Source organism: Echeneis naucrates, chromosome 9 (assembly GCF_900963305.1).
Source record: "Echeneis naucrates chromosome 9, fEcheNa1.1, whole genome shotgun sequence".
Lineage (NCBI taxonomy): Eukaryota > Metazoa > Chordata > Actinopteri > Carangiformes > Echeneidae > Echeneis > Echeneis naucrates.
Window position 1 is genome coordinate 23174280 of NC_042519.1, and position 18585 is coordinate 23192864.

The 18585-nt window shown below is 44.1% G+C and overlaps 1 protein-coding gene across 1 annotated transcript in view; it reads right to left on the bottom strand.

Moving 5' to 3' along the window:
- Positions 1-18585, bottom strand: part of wdfy3 (WD repeat and FYVE domain containing 3) — a 66736-nt gene that overhangs the window by 18396 nt on the left and 29755 nt on the right. Inside the window, exons 15-29 of the mRNA XM_029509972.1 lie at positions 17638-17721; positions 15083-15278; positions 14312-14526; positions 12719-12831; positions 10634-10871; positions 7377-7477; positions 4741-4959; positions 4383-4564; positions 3012-3243; positions 2767-2927; positions 1786-1897; positions 1324-1514; positions 907-1059; positions 272-345; positions 3-164 (exon numbers count right to left, since the gene is read on the bottom strand). Of these exons, the coding sequence (XP_029365832.1) occupies positions 3-164; positions 272-345; positions 907-1059; positions 1324-1514; positions 1786-1897; positions 2767-2927; positions 3012-3243; positions 4383-4564; positions 4741-4959; positions 7377-7477; positions 10634-10871; positions 12719-12831; positions 14312-14526; positions 15083-15278; positions 17638-17721 (2433 nt within the window). The remainder of the gene's footprint in view (positions 1-2; positions 165-271; positions 346-906; positions 1060-1323; positions 1515-1785; positions 1898-2766; positions 2928-3011; positions 3244-4382; positions 4565-4740; positions 4960-7376; positions 7478-10633; positions 10872-12718; positions 12832-14311; positions 14527-15082; positions 15279-17637; positions 17722-18585) is intronic.

Here is an 18585-nt window from a genome sequence, read left to right on the forward strand (position 1 = left end):
ACCTCAGCAGGTCGTACGGGTTGGGGAAGCCCTGCAGCAGCAGACTGAGCACGTTGCTGATGGCAGCTACGGTGGGCTGCGACAGGGAGGTGTCCCTCAAGGTCAGCAGCAGCCGCGGGATCAGCTGAAACTCCCTCAGCAGTTTGGCATTTTTCGCTGCCTCACTGTTCGGAACAGCCAACAGTTAGATCAGAGCTCATTGACAGAACAGCCACGGCGGCAAATAAACGTCATCGTCATTATTATTCTCCGTTCGGAGGGTGAGACTCGCCTGGATTCTGTCAGCAGCTCGATGAAATGCTCAAACAGAGAGAGATGGAGCTCGTAGGGAGCGTGAAGCCAGACCTGAGGAGAGACATCCACATGAGAGGCGGGACAGATTTTAACAGAACAAAGTGAAACAACAGGCAGGCTCATCGCAGGTGAGGAGATCTCCACATTCATGTCTACGACAATGCAGCGTCAGTTTTGAACACAACATCCAGGATGGCAAACACAAACATGGAATCAGCTCAGATTCAGAGAACTCTTCTTCAAGGTTATTTTTTCAGCAGCATCTCTCAGGAATCGCTCCAGAACGTAAATTCTATCCGTTCAGGGAAATGTCCTACGTAGTTATATCCATTTCTACTGCTCACTAAGAATAAATCTATGCTTGTCCTGCTTTTTTCAGCCCAGATGGCTATTTTCCAAACTACATAAATACAACTAAATTAAAACTCCAGTTTAAGGCAGATTATTGATCTCTGTTACTACATTTATCCAGAACAAAGACAAAGTAGGTGAACTGCCTGAGGAGATGCAGTGACCCAGTTTCCTCTGAAGGTCGGACTGTAGTGTGAACCTGGTCACAGGAGCAGGGTGAAGTGCAACAGAAAAGACGAATCCACAGCCACAAAGCCTCACCTCAAAGTCGCAGAGCAGGTCCTGGAAGGCCATGGAGTTGGGGATGATGGAGGTCTCGTGCCCGCTGTCCACCGTTCCCACCAGGGAGAAGGTGAGGTGGAGGATGTGGCTGTTGAGCAGCGAACGCTTCTTCTTCAGCAGCATCGCCAGCAGCTGCACAGGAAGAACGACACACAGCAAACATGGATGATATTTCTCCAAATAATCTAATTAAAATAGCATCTATCTTTGGACTGTTTGAGGCCTTCAAGAGCTGAAGAACTTAATCAGAAGAAGACGAAGCTAGTCACTGCAGAAAGAAGTTAAACTTGAATCTGCTTTTAAACAAAGAAAAAAGGTGACTGAGCATCATCGTTGAAGAGTTCGTTTAACTAACTGGATGAGTCAGAGCCTGAAAGAGGAAGAAACATAACTGACCTGGTAGCCTTTAATGCGCTCCATCTCCTTACTGGCCAGCGGGTTACTTTTAACAACGCACACCAACGCTTTGACAGCCGCGTACAGCCCCTCCACATCGGACGCCATGGCGACAAGGCCCAAGATGGCTGCTGCCCCGCCCACATACTGCAGGTTTGTGGCCACCGGTTTGGGTACGAAGGCCCGGACACCTGGAGGGGTAAGAGTGGGGAGTGTTTAGTTTTTTTCCAATTTTAAATATTGTATAATTTAAAATGACATAAAACGTATCCAAGGTTAAAACGCTAATTTGCATATTTTTCTGGGATGGTTAAGCCGGTTGCTGTCGATTTCCCTCCCTGACTGTGAGAACATCTGCACCACAGTACACTCCGGTGCCAAACCAATCCCATCAGCCCCGGAGTCATTACCGCACTTCAAGTATAAAACAGGATTTAGTGCCACGTCACCGTGTTGGTTTACCTAAATATCCGATGACGGCAGCTCCGACGGTCCGCGCCGGCCCGTTGAGGTGGCCGGCGGCGTTGTGAATCAGCTTGACGGGGGTGGCGTTTTCATGGGAGGACACAGAAAGCTAAAGACAGAGGGAGGGAAGACAACACACAGTCACTTTGTCTTTCGCCTGGTAGACTCACTGATATATACATTTTTGTTGTAAAAAGCTTTGAGTCCCTCGATTCCCTTCGATTGAAACATGAAACCAAAGAAAAAGTTTTCACCTGATGGCCGAAACAGTGAAATAACAGTTGTGTTGTTTAATGATGTATTTTCCTAAAGGCTGCTCTAACAAACCTCTCTCTTCCTTTTCTGTTTGCCGCTTGCTTTCTGAGCTGCTGCCGGCTTAACGGAGAGGGAGGGCTGGGAAATGGCTCGACAGGTGGGGAGTGAGATAAGGCCAGAGGAGGGAGCTCATTTAGCGCTCAAACGCTCACTTCTAGAGGGATAATAGGATGGTGTGTTATAAACTGTAAATACATATATATGTGTGACTAAACATCCTTTTAAATGACCTTTGCACACCAACATGAACCTTCATGTGTGTGCTGAGGAGGAGGGTGTATTTATTTCTTATTTAAGTTTTAAATCTCTCTCCTCTCCGACCAGAATCCAGCTTGTTCTGGTCCATCCGCCCTTTATCTGGAACACTTTAAACAGACTGGTTTTCCTGCAGGGAGCAGGCGGCCTTAGCTAGCTGGTTAGCGTACTACCTTAAGACAAAGTCCACAGCTGTTGGTGAGTAAAAGATGCTAAACTTGGAAAAATTTTTCTGCACTGGTGAGAAAAGCGTTCCACAAAAATGTACAAATGCCTCGTTTTAATCCAAATTTAAACATCTGAGCTGATAATTATTTTATTTATAACAGCAGATTTTGATAATGAACCCAACACAAAAAACAATGAAATATGACAGCAGACATATTCAGCGTTAGCTGCACGTCTGACCTGCTTGGCGATGGCTTTGCTGTCCAGTTTGTTGTAAACTTTCCTGATCTTGGCCACGGTGAGCGTGGTCACGGAGAGAGCGTAGAGGCTGAAGGAAACCTTCTCCTCTGGTACCAGCGCCACCGGAGAGGCAGGCGTCACCTCTGTCTTCGAGTCTTTACCTGCAGCAACAGAGATAGGATATATTTTATTGAACAGGAAGGTGGTAACTGGACCGGAGAGGTGAAGTCCGGACGGCCACTCACAGGGTAGGTACACCGCCTGGAAGCTGCCCACGTAGTTGGGTCCCAGTTCGAAGATGGCACCGACGCTGGTGGCCGGCAGCACCTCCTCCAGGAAGTGGCTGGGCCCCAGACGCCACACCAGGCTGGAAACCTGCCGCTGGGCCGGCGGCGTCCCCACGTACCCGTAAACTGTGCTCACGACGGGAGTGTTGGTGGAGCCGGAGCCGCCTGGAACGCTGTGGACGTAGTGAAGCTGGAGGAGAAGGATAATTATTTTAAATTTAAAGTTTAGCATTTTATTAAGACTACAGCAGCAGAGAGAATAAAAACAAACAACACACACAGTCCAAGAATTCACTTTTAATGTGTGTTTTATCTGAGATGATAAAATGATGTTAATTTATATAATATTTTATTTTTATGCTAATTAAAAATGTTCTTATTCAGGTTTGTGATTTTTATTGTTTCCTGGATCATAGTACCTAGGTCAACGATTTACACACACACACACACACACACACACACACACACACACACACACACACACTAATTCATAGTGATGTAGTTTAAATGGTGACCAAGCCAACAAATATTATCTGTATTTACAGTTACTAACTATTTCATATAAACATAGTTATGTTTAGTCCTGAGCCTTTTCCTCTGCACAAATGATTCCAATGTGTGCAGAGATGATAATGACATCTGATTCTGATATTAATGCTGGTTCATGGTGTTTATCATAATAACATCATCTATTTGTTATTCTCCGGCCTTCAGTTATGAGGCTAATTAATGAGCAGTTAATGGAAGCTACCATTGTTGTTATGGTGATATTTTCATTTTATTAAGAACCCGAGAGATCCTTAGAGACTTAATACTTAGAAAGAAAATCACAGGGGATTAAAAAAAAAAAAAAAAAAAAAAAAAAAAAACTACACAGCACAACCACAAACCCCTGCTGCACACACACTGATGCCTCAGATACATACGAGCGGCTTCTAGTTTCCTGTGTGAAGAGCTGGGCAGGAAATGAAGCGGCTGCTATCAGTGCAGATGAGAGGAAGCTGAAACTTGTGGTCTGACAAGCCGTTCCTGCACTCTAATCTCAGGGGGGTATCTAAAGTCACTGAACCACAGGCCACATGACGGCAGACAGCGCCCTGATTTCTGATCCCTGATTGGTGCTGAGGTTGCTGCTCCAAACGTTCAGGGCTGTTCTCATTAAAAGAGGGCTCCATTTCCATCCATTTTTGGACTTATATTCAGCTACATTCAACTGACTTTTTAATAATTAATAATTGCTTGATGAAGGAAAAATGCCAAACGCTCTGAAGGGGAGGCTTTGTCCCTTTTCCTTGTTTTCTTTCACTATGACTCCGAATGGCTGCTTACCTTGACGGTGCTGATGAGCTGGCCGTCGATGTACAGCGTGGCCATGCTGTTCTTCAACATGCCTTTGCTCATGACCAGCACCAGGTGGTGCCACTGGCCCTCCGCGATCAGCTCACCACAGCGGAAACGAGCGCAGCAGGGCAAGATCTCATAGAAGGAGGCTTCTTCACTCGACTCATCGGCTGCTTGACGGGGGGGAAATACTGATGAGTCAGAGGGCTGAGGCAGAAGTAAGAACATTAACTGACTGAAATCCTTTCAGGGGAAGTTTTCTCGTTTCTCAAAATTCTAACTATTCATGTGCACTGAGGTTATTCCTTCCTCTGTTGAAAACCATGTGATGATCCGACTGACTCACAGTACGTCTGCAGCAGCTCCTCCTTGGTGGAGACGGTGAGCGAGCGGTCTTTGGCTGACAGCACCACGGACAGGCAGACGTAGTGCTGCTCAGAGGAAGTGGCCCGGCGGACGATGGTCAGCAGCCGCACCGGGTGGGTCTGGGGGGCCGCGCTGAAACGCTCCACACAGAACCAGGTGGAGTAGCTCAGGCCCGACGGAGGAGGAAACAGGCGCTCTCCTGAGGGAGGGGGGTGAGGAAGCAGGGGAAAGGTGGAAGAGGAGAGAAGAGGAATAAGATTTTCTCATTTTTCAAATATAACACTGATGACGCAGCAGTTTTGGCTGGAGTTCAGTAAAGGATGCTTTTTCTGCACAGAAAGCACATTTATTCTGCAAAAAGCTTCACCTTCTACGGATCCTTGTTGACAGAAGCAAAGTTTATAATGAGAATTTTATCCAGGTATTACAGCACTTTTTTGTTTAATATTATCAGTTTCTTTTTGCCTTTAATTATTTATGATCTTTTTTCCTTCAAGGTGAGAGGTGAATAAAAATCTATCAGGCTCTCGATCGTTGTTGTTCTAGAGTCTCACTTTACTGTGCAAGTTTGTGATCATTTCAGTTTACCTGAGTGTGTCAGGAGAAAACACACAAAGTTCAGAAACCATCTAAACAAAGATTAAATTATGAGGCCACATCAAATAAAATGATGCAGCATTGGACTGAGCTGCTGAAACGCGACAGCAGAAAGAAGCTTTTCATCCAGAGTCCTGAACTGTCACTCAACAGGTTATCGGACTGGACCAAATAAAAAGAGTCCAGATCAGAAAAAATGGACTGAAAAACTATCCCAAAAACAAAATAAATAAAAGCTCACTGGAACCACAAAATTATTTCTTATGTGGGACGGACTGAGCTGCTGGGAAGACTGAAGACATTTTGATGAATGAGCCTTGAGATGATGATGTCACTCCAGGAAATGGGATGGATAGGAGTGAGATAGGAGAGGACAGAAGGGAAGGAAGGAGGAGGGAAGGGAAGGGTGGGGTGGAGATAGATGAGGTGAGGGAGGAAGAAGGGAAGGAAAGAGACAAAGAGAGCAGAGGAGATAGATTCAGAGCAAGAAAAAGAAGTGAAGAGGTGAAGATGGAGAAGAAGCATCCGAGGAAATGGACACAGAAGAGGAAAATGTGAGTGACAGGAAGAAATGTGGGAGACAAAAGAGAGAGGTCTAAAAATAGTGTTGGTGACTCGCTGCTGAGGCGAGATGACGACGGCGTGGGGTGGATGAGTGCAGAAGGAGCGGAGATGAATAGGTAAACAGATGGAGGGATAGTAATGTGGAGGAGGGAGAGGAGGGTCGATTCATAGTGAGAGGAGAGGAAACAGGTAAAGGTGAGGAAACATGGAAAGGAAAGGAAGAAGGGCGAGGTGAAGAGCGAAAAGAAGAGGAGCCTAGCTGTGTTTCATAAATACTAAATGAGGATACAGGCTCGAAAATCAGCCACAACGTCATATATTCATTTTATTTCTGCCTTCAGGTTGAAGCCTTGTCCAGAAAATCTCTGTGGGTGAATTTGTGATTTTTTTATGAAGTGTTTCATAACAAACAGGGTTGTTTTGAACACACAATAAACCAAAGGCTGGAGGACAGATGAGGTTTGCCGTGGCAGATATGAATCTGGAGATGATGGAAGGAGGTGCGACGCAGATCAGAGAGCGGCGGCTCATTTGGGCCGCCGGGGCTTTTTTCTTCTGCATACACAAATAATGAACATCAGAAGACACAGTTTACTCTTTGTGGGTGAGAAGAAGAAAGAAAAGACGACGGCAAGAAACAAGATAACACAAAGGAAAGCAGGTGGTCTGGGGATGAGGCCGACAGCACAAACAGAAACAACACAACAACAAAACCAATGATGGAAGTTCAAAAGTGACAGCACAAATTTTCCAGTTGAGTTTTTTTTTTTTTTTTTTGTCGAACCCGATGATGTGATAAAAATACACCACAAAATTGGCAGAAGGTTGGTGGTTGAAGCCCAACCTGATATTAAAATACTGTTGGGTAAGAGAAATGAAACTCCAACTTCATTTTGCAGACAGCGATCAGCAAAGCAGAAACATTGATTATGAGCTGAAGGAACGGTTACATTCAGAATCAAAACATCTCCAACCGTCTGAAGGTAGATGTTAAAAGTCCATCCAATCAGATGAAAGGATCAGAGCCTCTCTTCAGAAATCACACATTTCTGCCCAGTTTTGTATAATTTTCTTACACTTAGTGCCCAAATCTTCTTCTGTTCTATTTTGAAATGGAGTAAATAGTGCTTTTATTTTGAAGTATTGCATCACAAAGCAGCCAGCTTGATCCACAATCTCCTCAAAGAAGCAACTGCTCTTAACGCTGGTTCACTCCGCTCATTCTTTGACCTCAACAGGCAAAATTAAAATCATTAATTATCTTATGAGTTTGAATATAAAGCCACAAACAGCTTTTGTGAACTTTGACCTCTGAGGGAGCGCAGAGCCGCGTATGTTGCACCAAATAACTGAAGGAACATAAACAGAAGACAGTCGTGCTGTTGGCAGATTATTTTAGTGCCTGAACGAGCAGAGCAGCTAGCTCAGATAACGTTAGGTGGTAGAACTTCTTACCTGTGCCCAGCCCGCTCAGCACGGCGCCGTCGCTGACTCCTGAGGCGTTGGTGTTGTTGGTGGGGGCATTATGTGGGGCCAGACTGGGCAGAAACAGGCACCTGTCCGGGACAACAGAGCACAGAGGGGAACAGCTGTGACAGATGTAAAACATGTTGTGGGATTACAGACGGAGCTTTTGTTGGGGGAGCTTTAGTGCAGGTTTGCATTCTGGCTCATTCCCAGAGATAAACTTTGGAGAAAAACTCATCCAAACTTACAAACAAGCTCGGAGAGACGGGAGCTCTGTATTACAATATGGAAATTTCAACGGCCTTATCCTGAAGGATTAAAGATGTATGAGGGGAAGATGAAAGGAGGTGGGCCGAGGGAAGATATTCAGTCTGGTTTCATCTCAGATCAGTGCTGAGACAACGACTGCAGATAATTTATCCAATCAAAAGCCTCCTGTAGGTTTGCTGGATAAACATTTACATTTGATGTCTGTATTTCTACAGAAAACAGATTGACAATCCAAATTGCAGAGGATTTCATTGGTGAGTCGGCGTCACGCTCTGCTGACTCACTGCTCCTCGGTGAAGGTGCTACTTTCACGCCTCTAGTCATGCTGAACCAGCACTGAAGACACCGACACTTTGGGAAACGAACAGAGGGGTTTGGGATTTCTTCTATTCCCCTTTGTTAAGAGCCAAAAACACCCAAAAGGCTCAAAGTACAAGACACCGAGGAGAAACCTGAGATCTGGGCTGACTGTCTTGGGAGAGAAGGCTTAGATGTTAAATATATAACATTTGCATATTTGGCAAATGCATCTTTATAAAGTATCACACAAATAAGGAAGCTTCCATCCAAAAGAAGCCTTGGTGTCAGTATTAAGTTAATAAGAAATTATAATCAATTGCTGGTTGGGTGCGGAGGCGGTTTAGTTGCTCTTAAGTTGAAGGTCATTTTTCCTTCGTCCATATCAGAGATATATAACACATAAAATGATCAATTCTGCGACTCAAACCTCCCTTTATGAATCCATCCTGCCTTCATACGGCAGGAAAACCATTTATCTAAAGCCAGCTAATTGCTCTCCCGTTCCTGCTAACTTCCATTATCTATAAAGGAAGCAAGGCTTGGCTCATTTTTCTCATACAGTTCAACAGTGATAGCAACAGCTCAGCACAAATCAGAGGGAACGAGCAGCGGTCTGAAAAGGCTGCTCGGTTCAAAATAAACTGCAGGAATAAATAACAGAACAATTGTTAGCAGCATCACTTCAGAGATCATTCCATTTTTTAGCTCCTCCTTAATGATGCGTTTTAGCCCAAAATGTAGCTGTTGTATTTTCTTTGTGAAGCTTTCAGGAGGGTCAGGGGTCGCTGCAGGACGAGGCCTCCGTGAAGCTGGCAGCGGTTCAATGACGGAGTGAAGGACAGCTGAAGGGCAGACGGTGGTTGTCTGTTGCACAGCCTGTCTCTCTAATGAGCGCTCCACCCTGCTGCTCCACAGTAACCACAGCGAGCCGTCTCCTCCCCATCAGTCACTGCGATCAGAGCACGAACGAACACTCCCAGATTTCACCGGCAGGCAGATTTTTCATTTTAAGCCTTCTAAATGAATACTTTTTTTATTATTATTATTTCTTTGTCATGGAAAATAACTAAATAAATAAATAAGGCGGCCACCTCCACCCACACTGATAACATCTTCCACACTGGCTGGGTCAGCGTGCATTTGTGTTTTTAGTGTGTTTAAGCATGTTGTGCGTGATAAGAAAGTGGGGATGTGGATGTGTGTGCGTGATCTCTAATAGAGGCAGAAGCATCAATTTTTCATGCTGACAGACGGGAGGGAAAGGAGGAGGGAGTCTCTGTTTACGCTGAGCAGAAACTGGGCCACTGCCTCCTCGCCAACGCGCTGCTTTAGCTGCGTTTTCAGGAGAAACTCCATGTTCTATTCTGCGAGGAGCCACACGGCTCCTCTGGGTAAAGGCAGCTGCGCAGTGTAAATCCAGATGTTATACAATGACAAAGCTGCCTTCTGATCCTGAAGATTTGAAGATGGTGGGATTCTTAAACTGTAGTCCAATCTATGAGGGTAATTTCTTTCCTGATTTGATAAAAAATAAAAAAAATAAAGAGCCTGATGTCTCTTTATTTATTCACATTTATCACAGCGTCCATCAGTATTTGTTACAGATCACCGATACAGGTACCTGCTGCAGGTGTGTTGGAAAACATCTAAAAAGAACAAAAATCCTGCACACTGCTCTTGTTCTGAATCTTAATTTATGGGAACATGGGAAGGCCCTTTGAGCTGTCCTTTGTCTGGGAAACCCCTCTATTCTTTATTTTTTACCAACAACAGGAAGCGTTGCTGCGTTTTTGGTCGACAGTCAAACTCTAAAACACTAATATAACGTCAGCTTTGCTGAATTGATCATCAGCATAATATGAACAACGTTTAATTCAAAGTTTAGTTTAGTTCAGTTCAAACTGATGCTAATGCTTATATCTTATAATTAAATTCAGGTCATCACAGGAATGTTCCCTTTAAACTGACAGAAAACCTCTATAATGACCTTTTTAGGACTCCTTTCTTAAACCTTGTGTCCTCATGAATATTAAAGTTAAATGTAACGTGTCATAGTCTGAAGTTTGGAAAATAACATGTGTGCTTGACACACTAAAAGCGTGCAGGCAACACGCCAAGGTCACATCCCACACGCCACAATTTGCTGCCAACATACAACACGAAGCCCGGAGAGCAGCAGGCCCCGTCAGCAGCAGCAGGACCCGCAAAGAGCGTCGGTGACATAAAAGGCGGAAAATCAGCCTATTTGTATGCGCAGCTCCACAATTGGAGGTGAATAACAGCGTCCTGCTGAGACAGTCTGCAGGTGCTGGTGTTAGGTAAAACAAACCAAAAAAATAATTTAAAAAAATGTTAAAAAAAAAAAAAAAAAAGTTTCTTTGCAGGGAAAAATGACATGTGGCACCAGCAGTGAGGAAAATTACTCCACAGAGGAGGGAACGTTTACGGACGACTGAGGATTCGTTGCAAATTGTTTTTGAAAGAAGAAACAAAACAAAGGTACTATGTACAACAAACAACAGCAACCAGTTATCCTTTCTTCTATACAAGTGGAGACCAAACCAGAGTTAAAAGAGGGTAGAGTATCAGCTTCCACAGTAAACTCACAGCTACGATATTTGTGTCACAAATAAACCAATCCTTTTCAAAAATAAAGCTGAAAGATGCTGACTTACCCGAAGCCCTCCAGCGAGGTGTCGAACTCCACACATGCAGGCGTGACGGCCGATCCGTGCAGACGGATGTCGTGGGGCGTTGTCATTGACACCAGGCACTTGACCCGGGTGAGGGGCACCGTGCTGCCCTCGGCGGAGCGCACCAGGCTGCGGCTGATCCGGTACTGCCCGTTGTCCTCCGCCGGGGTGGCGAAGACGCTGTCGGGGCCGAAGCCCTCCGTGGACATGTTCATGCTGCCTGTGGAATCAGGAGGAATGAAGTTTTCTTAAACCTACATTCTATCCAATGACCATCATCCCTTTCCTGATGGGTTTATGGTCCCAAATGATTTTAAATAAATGAAACACTTTTAAATGGCGACCCATTTAGAGGAAAACAGCCCATAAAGCAGGGGACGGCCATTTTAAACTGCTCGTTTTCTTCTGATTAAGTTCTTTACAGTTAGAGCCCATTTATGATGACATGTTCATCTGCCCTGCAGTTCACTTCAACTATTGAACCATAAAAATACAACAATATATTTGTTCATTATTGATAAAAAAAATAATAATAATAATAATAACAATCCCAATCAGTCATATATCAACATGTGAACTGTGAAACCTGGCCTGAATGGTTCAGGCTATAAAACTCTTTCCTTCAGGTCTCTCCCTACTTCCTGTCTTTCTATACTGAACTAACTGAAAACAGAATAAAATGCTTTTAAAGAATAATTAAAAACCTGAATAACATCCTCATAGAGCAGGGTGTTATTGAGTATCATTCAACTCTACGGACGGCTGGTTTTGGTATCTCAGAAACTACATACATGAATAATATGTTTTTGTTACAGGTCTGATCAAACATTGTGGAAAAATATAAATAAAGTGGTTCAGTATAAAAATATAAATCACTTCTGCAGCTCTGGACTTTCTTGGGATGAATCTACTGAAATAAAATTGCAGAACCATTGGCCGTCTTCATGTGTGAAATACAACCAGAGAGAGCTCCAGCTACTTATAATTAAGACATCGACGGGAAGAAACGCCTGCTTTAACCTGCAGTTTTTCAAAAAAATGGGTTCGCTCATTTGAGAGTCAGCAGTTGTGACAAAGACAAGTTGGATCTGAAGAACTGCGACTCCCATCGACGGCAGCTTGGCGGCTAATAAAGCAAACCAGACTGTGTGTTCTCATGGTGGCTGCTTGTAAAGAGCAGTAATTAGTGGGGACTTAATATCCATTCTCAGCTGGGAGGAGACACAATTAAGAATTAAGAGAAGCCGAGGAGGCTGCGAAATTACACACACGAACAGTTGGTAACAGAAAACAAACCATTAGCACTGGAATCAAGGCAGCCTTTCTTCAAATGCAGTATTTACACATCAGCAGGATTTTAATCAGACGCAGAGGAGGAGATGTCTTTGTGTTTCCGACAGGCTGACAACTTGCCACTTTGCTTACAAATGAACGCAGTGCTGTTGTACTTAGACAAAACCACCTTCACGTGCACCTCATGACCTTCCACCTAAAACAACCCCTTTGGAAACCTTTTGAGCTATTGTCGCTCCCCTCTCTGGAAGTACTTTCCTCCAACTCAATAACATTTTGATGGAAAGCTCCTCCTCTGCAATCGGCAGCCTATTCACTGGATGATTGGGCTGTAAGCTCTGAGAGAGGGAAGATTTGAGGTTTGAGCACAGAGTGAAACTTTCTCCGAGCAGGAAGCTGGTATCACATTAGCAGAAGGAAATGACTCCCCAGTGACGGCATCATTTCATAACAGCACTGCAGGACTGTTATTCTCTGCTATTAAAACGTGACATGGTCAGTTGTAAAGAAGCCATCCGTTCCTTCTGATCACCAGAGACACATTTAAACTTTAATAGATGATTCATACCTAATTGATTTACTTTTATCCATTTTATGTTGTGTTTTAACACCCAAGGAAATAGACAAAAGAGTTATAAGATCAAAAATATTTAGGGTCCATAGAGTCTAAAGGTAGATCTCCATGTGATCATGAATCAGGTCTAGGTTCTATATTAATACTGTGACAGTATCAGAGTTCAGGTCATGTGATCAGAACCAGGACGATCGTCTTACTTCTCATCTCTGCGTCGTAGCTCAGAGAGCTCGGTTTGTGGACTCTGTACTGCTTCAGGAGCTTCTTGTCCCAGGCGCCGCAGTTCAGAGGATTTCCAAGTCGTAAGAACTCCCTGCAGAAGGAGGAAGACAAACAGGAAGTCAAGGATAAAATATATGGATCAACTTAGAAAAGGAAACTAAAGAGTGGATGAAGCAAATCTGCTTTTGTTCATTAATGCTGAACTTCACTCAGTTACTGTACCACTCTTGTATTTGAGCATAATTTTATAACAATCATCACCAAAGCACATTAACGAGTTGTTGGTTTGCCAACGAGCACACTGACTTCAGTCAAACATCATCATCTGAGTTTCGATAAAAAGGTAAAACCAGCAGTAAATTTAAAGCTGCAATGGATTTCATTTATAGGACATTTAATCAGTGACTAAATATCTAAGAGAAGGACGTTTATTGACGTGACAGGCCTGTTTTTTATGAGCCCCAAAAGGAGCATGGCTCCGTTTCACTTGTATTCCCAGAGAAACCGTATATGATCTGATCAAACTGTAAAGCCCTCTGAATAAAGGCATCCATCAGTGTGAGCAGCTCTGCAGGTTGATTTTACACCTCAGCTGCCGTTGGTTAACTGCACATTTCAGCCTCTTTCAAAGGCAGCCATGAGGCTGAGCAGGGAGGTGCTGACGTGATCGTGAAGGGCGCCGCCGACGTCTCGAAGGAGACGGCTTCTGAACACCAAAGACCGGCTCATGTTGGCAGAGCAGACACAACCCCGCCAAAAAAAAAAAAAAAAAAAAAAAAAAAAAAAAAAAGATGGTGACACATACAAGAGAAGGATGGGGGCAGATTGACAGCTACAAGATATGTTTACCTCCAGCACAATTATGTGAGGAGAGAAAATCAGCCGAAGAGACCGCATTTACATATGAAAGAAACAACAACGTGCATGTCACATAAGTTTCCCCCCGTTCCTAAACTCCCATCTCACTTTACTAGTCAAGCGGGAAATGAGAATCTCACAGTTTTGTCTGGATGCATAGCTTCCCTTCACACTTTGAAACCTGTCACAGCAGATTAACCTTCACACATTATTCCACTGGAAGGAAAACCTGACGTTCTGAGGTGGAACCGCCAGGACGTATGGATTGGCTCCAACAGGGACAGAAACCAGCTATGCTAACTATCCAGCTGCTGGGGACATTTCTGTAGCACATATTTGAGCTCACATGCTGTACAAATGTTAACAATAATCCAAGTGAGTGAATTCATTCACATCATGACTTCAAACATCTGCCATTCATCTGCCATTCAGACCAACATTAACAACAGTTTCTCCAAAGAAAAACTTCGAAACATCAGCACCAAAATGAGACATCTGCATGCTAATGTTCGCCCGTCTAACCCTGGTTACTCCTGACACAGATGCCACCATACAGACAATAAACTCTAGCACCTTGTATGCTGCTTTTATTTTTTTGGAATGTAAAAAAAACTGGTTGGACAGTGCCCTTGAGTTACAGTTATTCTTATGTTGGAATAACTGAGGTGCTATCCTTCAAAATATAACCACAATGACCAAACCACATCCAGCACCTGAGCGCCATCGGCTGCAGGGCCTGCGAGGCCAGCCTCTCGAACATCCTCTGCAGCGGCGGGTGCAGCGGGTGGTCTTCGTCGCCCAGGGCCTGACTGCAGCGCTGCAGCAGCCGCTGGTGGAGGCAGGACTCACAAAGCACCTGCTGGTTCCTCTCACTGTTGACCAGGAGCTGCAGGATGTTGGCCACCGCCAGCTGCAGGTCCAGAGCGTGCTGCAGGGAGGGGAGGGGGGTCAAAACGGCACCATGTGAGAGAAGCTTCCACACTGAAGGAACTCATTCAGTCCACACAGAGATGATGATGCAAATCCGTGACAGATTTATGGTAATGTCAAAGTGATTAATACGAGCAGTTAATTAAGTTACAGATAATTTCATTTGCAGGATTACTTTGTTATGACTGAATTATTTTGGTTTTGGGGGTTTTGTGCGTGCCCAGCTGTGTTTTGGCATATTTAGGATGAGTTGGTGTTTTTGTTTCCTGGTTGTCTCTTTGTTGTTTTAGCCTTGGTCCTGCTCTCAACTGGAAACTCTCTCCTGATTTGATAACGTCTCAATAAATAACTAGTAATATTAATATTCTAATTCTGAAAGTTGTCTAAACTCCATTTGTGGCGACTAGCTACAGCTAATTCATCTTCAATAAAAGGAGTTTTGGACATTTAGATGCACTTATCATGTAATAGAAGTCAATTTGTGGCTAAAATAAAACCCCCTAACAGAGAAAAATAAATTTACTTTCCCACACAGCACTTTGGTGTTTCCTCACCTCTGGTTGGCTGTCAGAGCAGACGGAGGGCAGAAGGTCCAGCATGGCCAGGACGGCCCCAGGGTGGATGACCACCATGTCGGACGAAGACGAGGAGGAGGAGGAGGCGGGGTGGGAGGGGTTAGCGAGGTGGAGTTTCAGGTCTGTGAGAGCTTTAACTGGGGCGGGGGGGCCTGATGTGCCGTAGTATCCGTGTCTGTGAGCACAGGGAGAAACAGAAGTCACGTTTATAGCCCACAGGGACACACACAGAACATCAGAGTTTGTCTATCACTAAGAAAACTCTTTAATGAAGATAAGAAAAGGAAATTTTAAATGCTGCCATCAGCTTGGACTATTGGACAGGAGTTTGTTTAGTCTTGGACAATCTTTATTTTGAAATTCCACAGTAAAATATGTAAGTGGCTCACAGACATATGAATAAATATTCATGGCTACAGCCGAGAAGAAAACTTCTCTTCAGAAACTTCCCTCATAATGAGGATGGAAGTAATTAAATCAACGGGGTGATTGAATTGGCTCTAACTTTAAGTTTGACAGGAGTCAGCACTTTACACTTTACAGTGTCGGTCGACTCTCCTTTTATATGAAGCACAGTTTAAAAAAAAAAAAACAGGCACACTGCCGCAACGCAAATTAGCGAGTGGCGAATCCCGCCTCAGGAGAGCTGGAGCCGAGCTGGAAAAGGCTGGAGTCAGCATGAAGGGCTGCAGGAAACGACGGTGACGGGCCTGTTCACGTGCAGTTGTGTTTTTGAGGAATTATTCACAGAATTATTCTGAAGGAAGCTGGCTGTTTTTCAGATCAGATCATCATCTCGTAGGCTGACCAAATCAAACACCGTCCACGTGTGACTTCGACTGTCGCCCAGTTGGCTGCTACATTCACTTGACCTGAAAATGAACACCAACAACGGCAGCAATGCGTGGCGGCGCAGTCTTGGTGCTACGCAGGCAAGATGGCGAAGATTGATGTAGTTTTAGTCGATTTCTAGACCGTTCTCAGTGAGTCACCTCCTGATGGTCACTGGATGAAATGCTCTCTGTGGTTTTACCTTCATTCAAACACTAAACTCACTCTTTCCCTGTCAGTGATTTTATCAAGCTGTCTGTGCAGCAGTGAAGGATTTACTGCTCGCTATGCTAAAAAAATCAAACTGATTTTACGCTTCAACAGCAGAAATTCAAAAATATGCAAATAAGAAGGAGTGAATCTTGACTTTGGCCCAGAGCTGCTGTGATGAACAGGTTTGTTTGTCTGGAAACCACAGGCAGAGCAAAAATAAAAGATGTTTTTTATCACTTGGTTGGAGATTATGTCACACGGGATGTTTCTATTTGAAACAATTAGCATCTGTTCGATCGCAGCTTTTTAAAACGGTCGAGTCTTGTGGCAGACAGACAGGAATAAGAATCTGGTCCTCACAGGAGAGTTCAGAGAGACGTCTACAAACAAGAACTAATTGTCAAATCGGTCCACCTCATGAATATTCAGCCTTGGAAGTGATCCAGACAGACAGAAAGAGACGCTGCTGAGGGGGGAGCCTGGTTTCACCTTGACAGCTATAGCTGCTCACTGAAGCAGAGACATTTGAAACACCCCCACTGTTTCTGTTTTCTGTTAAATGAAATCCAAAGTGTAGCAGAGTCCGGGTGGGGAGGGGTGACACCACTTCAGAGAGGAGAGGAGGAGGGAGGCAGCAGGAGAACGTGGAGGAATGTGATGAAAAGGAAAACCAGACGAATGGTTTATTCTACTGGGTTTTTTTTTTTTGTTTTCGTTTTAATATCTTACTTTTATTATTGGTTCTTCATACTTCATTTATCCTCAAAACTTTTTTTATTTGGTTTTCAAAATGCAATTCTTTTATTTATTTACCAACTAAGAAAGCCATTGCATTCAAATACACAAATAAACAAAACACAGCTTTGAGATGAATATTGAAATAGAAGAAAATTGGGTAACATATGCAGAAACATTTAAATAAATAAAAATAATAAAAGAGGTCCCTGAAATAAAATATCTGGTCACCTATTCAATTATATTTATACATCTCTACAGTTGCTGCCTAATTTATTTAAGTGCTGTATACTGAGCTAATACATTAAGTGAGAAGTAGGACTATTTTCCTATTGACTTCAATAACATTGTATTTTCAGGTTTAGGCTCTTTAGTATATTGGATTCTGTTCTGGTAGTTTAGGGGGAAGTTGCGGAGTGTCCTCGACACATGATGTGCTTTTTGTTTTCTTATTTTTTTTAAGAAAAGCCATTTTTCTGTTTATGTTTCAGTCTCCTGAAACATATCAGAGCGTTGTGGAACATCTGGAGAGTTTCTACACCACAGGCTGCACCAACAGCTGTTCCATTAAAACTTTAATTCTTTTAATTAGCGCATGAAAACATCAAATCAAAGCTTTCATTGGTGGAGAAAAACAAAAAGCCCTGCTTCATCTCTTTGACTGTACATCGTGACACACACAAACAAATCAGGCTGATGATGGTGGAGGTGAGGGAGGATGAAGATGACAAAAGTGGGCAGAGCGCTGTAGCTACCTCTTCCTGGCGAGTGCTGGCGTGCCCCACGGCGAGGGCAGCGAGGTCTCATGAGTCAGGCAGGGAGGCACCTGCTCCGCACGACTGCATGGTGCGCACACACACACGCGCACGCACACCAAAAAACCAAAAGAAACGTGTAGGTGTGCAAAGAAAGATATAATCACACACACACAGACACACACACGCAGCCGTGAAGATGGACCAGACCGAGGATGAGCAGCCAGAGGTTAGAGGAAGAGAAGAGAGAAGAAGAGAAGAAGCTGTTAGTGGAAAGCTGACGGAGGAAACAGGTTCAGAGCTGCAGCTGGAGCACATGCACGACGCCAGCTACGCCTGCAGGAAACGCCGTCATGGCGAGCAGGCGTCACAGCCACGCTGGAGTTCGGCGCTTTCGACCACGACCTCCAGGTGGTGCGTGCACAGCAGAGAAGGAGAAGAAGAAATGTGGAAAGAGGACAGTGACTGATTAATCTGCAGCGCTCACCAATGAGTCAACAATTCCTTGATGGCTTTTCTTGTTTCTTATTCCCTCAGATTAGTCATCTCTTTCTAATTATTTACCGTTTGAATGTGTCACACTTCCATATGTATTATCGGTGGAGCCTTCAGTACTTGTTTAGAATGATTCCTGTTTCAGTGTGCTGTCCGATGTTACATCTGTTCATGTGTGAATGGACAACTCCTGTTCATACTGATGGGTGTGAATAAAGACGCCTGAACCTGCTTTCATATTTGACATCCTTGTCATTTCAGGGTCTTCAGTACAGCTGAACGTGGTGCTGGTGTCAGACCCAGCAACCTTAAAAGGTCCATACGGTCTAAAGGTAGCGCTCCATGTGGTTCTGTATTCAGGAACTGAGCCATAAAACCAGCTAACAGGACTTCCTGAACTTTGTGATGTCAAAACAAAGCAGCCATCGCCCCGCCCCCAAAGCCCAGCCAACC